General features: G+C 38.8%; 1 protein-coding gene across 1 annotated transcript in view; it reads right to left on the bottom strand.

Annotated features, from left to right (window-relative positions):
• Positions 1 to 9,348, bottom strand: part of ABL2 (ABL proto-oncogene 2, non-receptor tyrosine kinase) — a 50,930-nt gene extending 41,582 nt beyond the window's left edge. Inside the window, exon 1 of the mRNA XM_015811253.1 lies at positions 9,126 to 9,348. Within this exon, the coding sequence (XP_015666739.1) occupies positions 9,126 to 9,348 (223 nt within the window). The remainder of the gene's footprint in view (positions 1 to 9,125) is intronic.
• Positions 9,349 to 9,704: the final 356 nt, after the last annotated feature.

Here is a 9,704-nt window from a genome sequence, read left to right as displayed (position 1 = left end):
TTCTATATGTGATTAACTGCTGCTCAGTATTAGCTCTAAATCAAATTGTGGTTAATTTTCACCTTTAAACTATTAAAACAATAGCAGCATCATAAATGCTGAACTGACTTTGTTTTAATACGCCATTGTTAACAACTAACCACTACAGATAATCCTTTACTTACAATTGCAACCAGAAATCTGGTTATAAGTTGCTGCACTCGTAAGCCAAGGCACCTACATAACTGCACTTGTTTTTTAAACATTTTTCACAGTCATTAAAAAAATGGTGTGGTTGTTAACTGAAACATCTTTCTGACAAAAGCCAACAGAAAGCAGCAAAGATTTTTTGCAATTTACAGTCATGTATCTACAGGATGCTGCAACTAGTTGCAAAAACAAGCAAGTTGAGGACTACCCGTATTCAGGAATTCAGTCAATAATAGAAAAAAAAAGTTTCAAAGCCCTTTCCTCTGTCTTACAGAGAATGGAAAATATACAAGCTCAAATACTGAATACCACACTGGATAATCATCTTCACTTCAGCTTTTCAAGTCAAGAATTAACAGCATTAAAGAACAGAGCAATTAAAATACCCCTTTCTCATTATTATTTTTAAGAGTATAGATAGAAATAAGACTCAGAAATGTAGAGTCCTAAAATCAACAGACAAGATTTGGCAAACCTTATGATGGATATCAATTTATGAAACAAATTTCCATGCCAGAGCCTGAGCAATTCTAATCTGTAACCTACCAAAATGGGAAATCTTGAATCCACACTTACTTTTTGATACTAAAAGCAAAGAATGCATATAAAATAAATGAGACAATTTGTCACATCTTGTTGCCTGGATCATCAAAAGATGGAGATGGCATCAAAACATCTGTGATGTCTGCAAATGTTGATACATAATAATTGATAAAGACAATTCTTCTATGAACATTGATTTTTGCTAAACTATTTGCAATAATGAATTACTGTGAGAGTATAAGACAAGAACTATGAATGCATTTACAAAAAGAAGTCAAGGGTATATATTGGTGGCTATAAGAATATACAAGAAACATCTGGATAACAGAATATAGGAAGGGGGAAAGCTGTCTACTAATCTGCCTTTTAGAAACTAACCATTATCTTCAGATTTGACAGGCACCTAATGTTTAGATGCAAAAAAGTATATATTCATTTGAAACCTCAGATATATGCTGGGAACTATTTTAATGAGTTTTATTTATTTATGTAAATTTAGATGCTGCTGAAACTCCAGCTGACTCTGGGAGGATCACAATATATTAACATAAAAATCCAATATAAACCAAAACAAGATGGGATCTGGTCACTATAAATATGAATAAATGTAATAAGTACATCCAATAAGGGGTTCTATCTATCTCAACCCAAGGCCTAGGAGTACAACCACTTTTTCAAGATTTTACAGAATGCCAACAGGAATGCCAACAGGTTGGGAGCCACACAGATTTCAGGGCAGGTTCACTTTCCAAATGGTAAGCATCTTTTATCAGGTAGCAAATGATGAAATGTGAGCACATACTGTATGTTCAGGTGCAGAGAATACACAACAGTAGCCATTCATGCATGACAAGAAATTTCTGGCTTGTTCTTAGTATAAGAAACTGAGCCTTCTGACTTTACTTGGCCACAGATATGATACTGAACAATAAACCACTGAAGAATGATTTCAAATACAGCTGACCAAAATACCTATTTTCAGTTCCAGTCTTTTCCCTTTGGGTGGGGTAAATGATATCAGAAGGAGGAGCTTAAGATTACATTGCTTTAGTTGTTATTGAAGTGAGCAGCCATATAGTATATCAAACATCAGCAACACAAGGCTATAAAAATACATAATATCAAATTATGCTAACATAAAATTAAGTGCACGCTATCTATAAGAAGAATTATGGGGTCATGAGTAACAAGAAAAATAAGGAAGTTTTGAGAACAATTCCAGAAAAGCAAAAGAATAAAGGAAATGGCTAAACTAAGCATAGCAAAAACTAATTTTCCTGCCACAGCTTGCATGTTAAAGGTTTGGACTACTGCGTAGCACAATTAAAGGTGTTTAAATGCAAAAATGCAGCATGGGTAGTGTTCATTATAATAGGGCTTTCCCAAGTGAAAAAAAAAAAATCTCATCTCTAAAGTATTAATTAAATTCAGCCAAGTTGTAAATAAATCTAAGGGACTGGTTTGGACAAAACTCAGCAGCACTTTTTCGTGCGGCTGCTGATAAAAACAGGATCGCCAACATGATCGCCAATGTCCGATAACGAATATGGCAGAAGAAGGAGAAGGAGAAGGAGAAGGAGAAGGAGAAGGAGGAGAAGGAGAAGGAGAAGGAGAAGAAGAAGAAGAAGAAGAAGAAGAAGAAGAAGAAGAAGAAGAAGAAGAAGAAGAAGAAGAAGAAGAAGAAGAAGAAGAAGAAGAAGAAGAAGAGGAGGAGGAGGAGGAGGAGGAAGTTGTAACTAAGCTGATAGGTCACTTCTAGAGGGCCAGGGTGTCTTTAAAGTGATGCTGTGGTCTGTTCTTGCAGCAATAGCAGACAGTAAGCTTCCCTCTATCCACTGCAAATCTGTAATCCTGGTATGACTTACAGTTACACTACTTATGTATATATGTATTTATTTACAATTTAGGTTATATCCTGCATTTCAGTTAGGAGTTTAAGGTAGAATACATTACACTCCGCCATGGAGTTACATTTGTAGATTTGAAAGGATTTAAATTTTAAAAAAAGTGCAAAACAATATCCCAGTGATTTTCTTCTCTATTTTTCAAACTACTGATAAGCTACATAGTAGAAATAGTTTTATATCCAGCTAAACTTCGTAAGTATGAATTACAACTTCTGACTGCTCTGCATTTTAATATGAACGGTTGTTCTTTCCCTTCTGTAGATATAACAATGTCTCAAAAGTATAAATGAAAGCATTTTTTTCTGAAGACCAACTTTCAGTTCTACTCAATCAGGCAGCTTAGACATGTATTTGTGTGCAATTTATTGTATAAATTTAAAAACATGTGCTCTGTTTTAAATTTACCTCTATTTACTCTTTCTAATCTAAAAATAACAGAAGGGTTTGCAATATTAATGGCAAGGTTTCCTCTTTCTCTGATTCAGTCAGAAAACTAGCAGCTGGCCTTGATCTAACTAGTGATCTTTCAGTAATCTCATCTTGCATCGTTTCAACCTCACCAAGGAAGGTCCTACAACTGGTTCTCTTCAACATTTTTTCCAGGATTGTGCCATTGAACACTGTAGATTTCTGAATACCTATAAACTAACAAGCATTCACCAGACCAAACACTGCCTATTCTATTTTAGGATCTCTCGTCACCCTTTTTCTGGACTGAAACCAACAATCCATCTTCAATAGCCACTAACTACAGCTGGTTTGCAGTTTGGGCACTGGGTCTCTAAAAGGTTCACCATCACTGTCCTAGGGCAAGTGGTTTCTAATACTATGAAATACCATACTCTTTTATTCTACAGTAATAGACAGCTTCTAACAGTAGTAATAAAACAAGGAGATACAGAGTGGAATAGGATAAAAGAATAAGAAACATGAATATTTCAACTCACAATGTTTATTTCTCACTCCAGTGTTGGTAAAACATGTGCTCATTTCATTTATCTTCAAGTAAGGAAATCAATGAAGAAAGAACTATAAAACAGTTCCGTGTCTTTCCGAAAGAATGCTCATTACATCCTTGCTACATGAGTTGCATTGATTACCAATTTGTTTCTGGGTCCAACCAGGGTGGCTGGAGTTGACTTTTAGAGCCCTACATGGCATCAGACTGGATTATTTGAGGGACCACCTCTTCCCAATTTCATCCACCTGTCCCACCAGATCTAATGGAATGGGTATGTTACAGGTTCCACGTCTAGGGAGTCACATTTGGCAGGCCTTTTCTGTTAGGGCACCTGCATTATAGAATCTTCTCCCCTTCCCCCCTCAGAGATGAGATCATTCCTAAATTTTCAAAATTCCCTCAAGGTCTGGTTATGCCAGCAGGGCCGGGGACCGCTAGGAAGACATGAACTCATGAGAAGGTTCCATTATTAATAATAGCCCTCCATCTATTATTATTATTTGTTTAGTTCTCTTTATTTTCTTTAGTTTAATTTTATAATTTTCAATGTTTTTTAATAATTAATATGTAATTGTTTTAGGTAATGACTGTTTTATATTTACTGTTTTATTGGATTAATGTATGCTGCCCAGAGTCACTTTCCATAAGATAGGTAGCTAAATAAATTTGATTAACCTACAAAATATTTGGTTACTAAAATTGAGCCATACATTGTTACTTACATACTTTTAATAGCTGGTTAAGTAACCCATCTTACCAGTGGGACTATAGTTAGGGCGAGACTAGCAAACTAGAGGTCCAATTTCATATTAGAAAATATTATGTAAAGGCTTATTTCAATTCCAAGTTAGAAAGTCTGGACCAGTACCATAATAACTATTATATGGATAAATTAAATATCACAAAGCAATAATCTAACATTGGTCTTGATGAAGTTTTTTGATGAAAAACAAATTTATACAATCTGAATTTATATAATCTCAAAATTTATATATGATAGAAATTTATATCTCAAAAAACACTTCAAGAACAAGTACAATAGTGATAATACTAAAATTATTATCAAATTCAACTTTCTAGATCATAGACAAAAAGAACTATCTCTATTTTTAATAAATTCTTATGGAAAAAACTGAAAAGCAATTCCAAGTTAACAACAACACTTTCTGGTTGCAGATACTATTGAGTTTGTCATGAGTACTGTTTCCTTGCTCTACTGTAGTAGATAAGAATGTGTTTCCACATCCGTAACTTGATTTCAACAAGCTGTGGAATGAGATTGAGAGAATAAGCAGCAAACTAGAAGCCTCATAGGCTTCAGGTCAGTGATTCCTTTCCTCTCTGCTTGGTATTTTAGACAAGAAGTTTTCAAAATTACTCAAGCTGAGAATCTGTTAGTTTTTTAAAACAATCTGCCAGAACTCCAGATCTAGAGACAAAGCTCTAGTGAGAGAAAATTGGCTGTGCTAAAGTAAACTTTTTTTTTTTGCCCTTAGTCTCTCATGGAATTTCATTGACTTCTCACAGAACCCTAGGATTTCACAAAACACTTAGATGGACAATGAATTCCACAGTACATCAATGGAATGGATGTTGCTTCCATAGTGAACAGTGAGCTAAGGATAGGAGTGAAGAGACTCCTGAAATTCAGTATGACAAAGCTGGCTATTAAGAAAATAGTAAAAAGAAAGGGGTAAAATGGCTAACTGATAAATGAAATGCACCATACCACTTGCCAATGAATCCTACACAAACCTTTCAGGAAGACAAAATCTATAAAGTCTTCAACTGCTAGCTAGCTATAAGAACATAACTAAAGTTATGTAGAACATAACTAAAGTTTAAATCATGCGAACTTCTTGTTCTGTCAGGAGTGCTTTAAAAAAACACAAAAAAACAAGCAATTTAATCATAGGCTCAGATGCATTTCCTGACTCCCAGTCCAACTTATTCAATGATCAACCAGAGGATGATATCGTAAGTGCATGTCTGTGTCTTCTCTCATTTATCAAGGCTTGCTTCTGGTTAGCAATCTATTTGGGAGAGTATTTTCCCTCCTCAACTAAGTATCATATCTCTCCTCTGAGAAATAGGACTGCTTTTCTCTCTCTCTCTCTGAATGCCTCCTGCCAAAAAACTATGCCTCCATAGCTCAGTTCTCGGCTGCAGAGACCTTTCCGGAAGGCCTCTGACGGTGAAATGCAGGCCGGGGGGCACTACACGTGTCAATCCAGAGCTTGGTTCTCAGCTGAAGAGGCCTTTCCTGAAGCCCTCTGACGGCAAAATGGAGGCTGAGGGTGACGTGCGTGAGCAGCAGCGAGTGGCCGCAGAAGAAATGGGCCGGCTGGGCAGGGCTGTTGGTGCCGGCGAGGTGAGACCTTGGAAAAGACACCCCTCAAAAATAAGACCTGATGCCTTTTTTGGAGGCAAAAAAAAATAAAATAAGACTGGGTCTTATTTTCAGGGAAACACGGTATTTGTTAAGTGACTGGAATTTCAACAGTACTGAAAAAAGTGACTTTTGACTAGTCCTCAGCTTACAACTGTTACAACCTCTCCACAATCATGTGATCATGATTTGGGTGCTTGGCAATCATCATGCATATTATGATGGTCGTAGCATCATTACAAAGATTCCAGATAAATTTGAAATAGGATTTTGAAATTATAGTATGGTTGTGGGAAAATATTTTTGTTTTGCATTCTAACAAAAAAAAACCCATGCCTAAAAATCAAGCTAGAGTGGGGGTGGTGGAGCTGCCCTATGGACCCCGCACCTACTTACCATTGCAGCCAGGCCTCCCATGAATCGACACCTGCCTCGCCGGCGCACTTCTGCAGCACCCCCCCCCCGGCCTGCATTTTGCCGTCAAGGCGTTCAGGAAATGCCTCTGTGGCTGAGAATGGAATTCCAGATTCCTCCCAGCCTGCATTTCACCGTCAGGGGCCTTTCCAGAAGGCCTCTGATGGCGAAATGCAGGCCGGAGCTCCATTCTCAGCTGCAGAGGCATTTCCTGAAGGCTGCAGAAAAAGTGGGCCGGCTGGGCGGGGCTGTCGGTGCTGCCACGAGGTGAGACCATGGAAAAGACATATAAGACCTAGTACCTCCTTTGGAAGCAAAAATAATAATAAGACCGGGTCTTATTTTCAGGGAAACACAGTAACATGGGAAGGAATTAAAGAGAATATTATGTTCGCACTTGTATGGGTTGTGATGCAAGAAGATGCATTATGAGCATGTCCACATTGGAGAGCTATTAATATAGCTATAAAGTTTTACCAATATTTCCATAAAGTTTCTCCCAGTGACTGTGCAGTTTTTACTTTTAAATTGTTTTAATGTTTTTGTAATGTTTGTATAATTGTTCTTTTTTTTTGCATTGTTTTAATTGTAAGCTGCCCAGAATCATGAATGGGAGATAGCAGTTATATAAATTGAACATACAAATAAATATATTTACATTTAGTGCCCTTCTGGGTTTCTCAATAGTGTGCTTTATCATTCTATACTAGTCAGTAGAGGACATAGAAGCTATATTGATAGCATATCACTCCCAGCAATATGGAATGTAGATACAATAAAAGAACAAGAGTGCAGAAGCAATAATTTTTCTTCTCTTGATGCACTAATAAGATTAAATACCATTGGACATGGCACCTAATTATCTTATCTATATACATTATGTATCCTCAGGGGAGTGACCTATGTAATTGGTTTTCACATCACACATAATGACTTCTTCAGAACAACTTATACAATTGAAGTTCCACAGCTCAAGGAGTCTAGGAAAATGGGGTTTCTGAAGATTAAAAGCCATTGTTGTAAATTTGAAAATTTCTCTATCTGCCTGCAGCAAATATATAAGCTCTTATTTCATTTTGTCTTCAAGCTGAATGTAAGTATCACCTGTAGAAACTCACATTTCAAGAAAGACAGCAACATACATAACAAGTATACAGTAATTACTTCAAATTATCAAATGCCATACAAGATTGCAAATCACCCAGTGATATTTAGCTGAATAAATACTATTTTGCCACTTCCAGATCAGATACAAGATATAACATAAGCAATATGATGGTAATAAGTGCCTATTTGGGCTTTCTATAAATGCCACATGGACTTTCAACCACAGTAAAGTTGTACTGTACATCACCCTAGAACATAATATTGCATAGTACAAGTAATATTATACTGTGTCTATCACATCACCATAAGAGAAAAAGAGTGATGGAAGAAACCTTCTTCCCTTGCTATATCAATAAGGTCCAATAGCATTGAATCTCCCATCTTCCTAACTGCACAGCCTCTCAGTTAGAGATGCTAGCTTTTCCCCAAAAGAGCACAAACTCTAATTTGTCTTCTGTTCACATTAATATCAATAAAAGCCATAATGAAACAGGTTGTTAACCTGAGAAGAGTAGATACATCACTGCAATTCATCCAAAGAATACAAAAAGGAATCATGATAAAATGACTATCACAAAACTAGGGGAAAAAAATAAAAGAACATCTGGAGAACTTTCTGGGCTATATTATAGGAAAACTTTATTATTGCACTTTGTGGCATGCATCTTGCCAACATTATTAATATACTAGAAGCATTTTAAATGGGACCATATGACAGAAAATGCTGTTAGGATATTAATGAGGAGGAGATAGGCAAACAAAAATACCACTTCAATTTTATTGTGACTATAGAAATTAACAAACAGGGAAAGTAATATTGTACTCATAAAGCAAGGATCTCAGCTGAACTACATTCAGACTGCAAACAAAGCATCGTGTTAGAAAGGTCCAAAACATCCCATGAGTACAACCATTAACAAACATCATCCAAAGGGTTATAAGCCTGTGCAATACCATATGCTACTAACATAAAAACAGTCTTCCTACAATTACTGCATCAGTATATATACCTGGAAAGTAAGCCAAAGTAAATTATACTTCTGAGAAATACTACACACATTTCCTAACCTGAAGGGCTAGCCAGGTTGTATATCTTCTGACACTTAGAAAAATCGACTCATTTATGGGGGACATGCACTTTTGTAAACTGAAACCTCTTTATGAAATGCATAAAGCTGTTTCTTAAATATTAATCGGTGAAATGGAAAAAAATATAGCGATTTGAAAAGACACAACACGCTTCATTGAAAGTGGTTTCTATTGTCACCTATTATGCTTAAACTGGAATCCCCATCTATTAATATCAGATACCGAGAAGCCACAACAAGGGGAAGGCTGCTACCTACTTGGGCGCTTCCCAACGGGTTCTAGCCGGCCACTGTTGGAGGCAGCACACCAGATGAAGCCAACCTTTGTCTAATGTCGAAAAATAGTTGGCACTTTTTTAAGGCGAGGGGAAGAAACACCACCAGCCCTGCTTCATGACACTCCCCCCCCCCATTTCCAGCCTCCGCTTTTGTGCCACACCCACCCGTCTCCAACATCTGCCGCAACCCACTCCCTCCTTTTCCCCTCGCTCCCTCCCTCCCCCCCACAGCCCTCTTCCCCACCTTACCGTGCTGGGTGAAGATATTGAAGCCGCTGTCGGCAGCTCGCGGAGCGGCCGCTTCTCGCCTCCGGCTGGCAGGCCTACTCCCGCTGCTATTACTCCCACGAAGCCCTCTGGGTTGAGACTGTGGCTGGGAAAGAGGCAGCTGCTGCTGTTGCGGTGGCGGCGGCGGCTGATGTTGAAGCGCGGCGGCACCCGGCTCGCCGACGCGGCCCACCTGCTGGCCCATCCCCGCTCTCCTCCCGTTCTGGGCCCCCGCCAGAGCCCTCCGTCTCCTCCTCCTGCTCACATTCCGCCCCCTACCCCGCTTTAGGAGCCGCACCCGGCGCTTCCCAGAGCCGCTCTGCCTCCTTCCCCCTCACCGCCGTTCTCCGGACAGGCCGTCACGGACTCGCCCCCTCAACCCCCGCAGCCGCCATCTTAACCACCGAGCTTGGGGAAAAGGACAGAACGACTCCCTTTCGCCCACTCTTCCCACCTCCGGTCCTCCAGGGACGTCGGTAGCTCCTCCTGGCCCCGCCTCGCCTACGCCTGCAAGCACCGCCCCGAATCGCGGGTTGTCGAAGCTGATCCCGCCCATTCCTT

Source organism: Protobothrops mucrosquamatus, unplaced genomic scaffold, assembly GCF_001527695.2.
Source record: "Protobothrops mucrosquamatus isolate PMUCROS unplaced genomic scaffold, P.Mucros_1.0 scaffold35, whole genome shotgun sequence".
NCBI lineage: Eukaryota > Metazoa > Chordata > Lepidosauria > Squamata > Viperidae > Protobothrops > Protobothrops mucrosquamatus.
The sequence above is the reverse complement of the archived record's forward strand: the minus strand, read 5'-3'. Positions and strand labels throughout refer to the sequence as shown.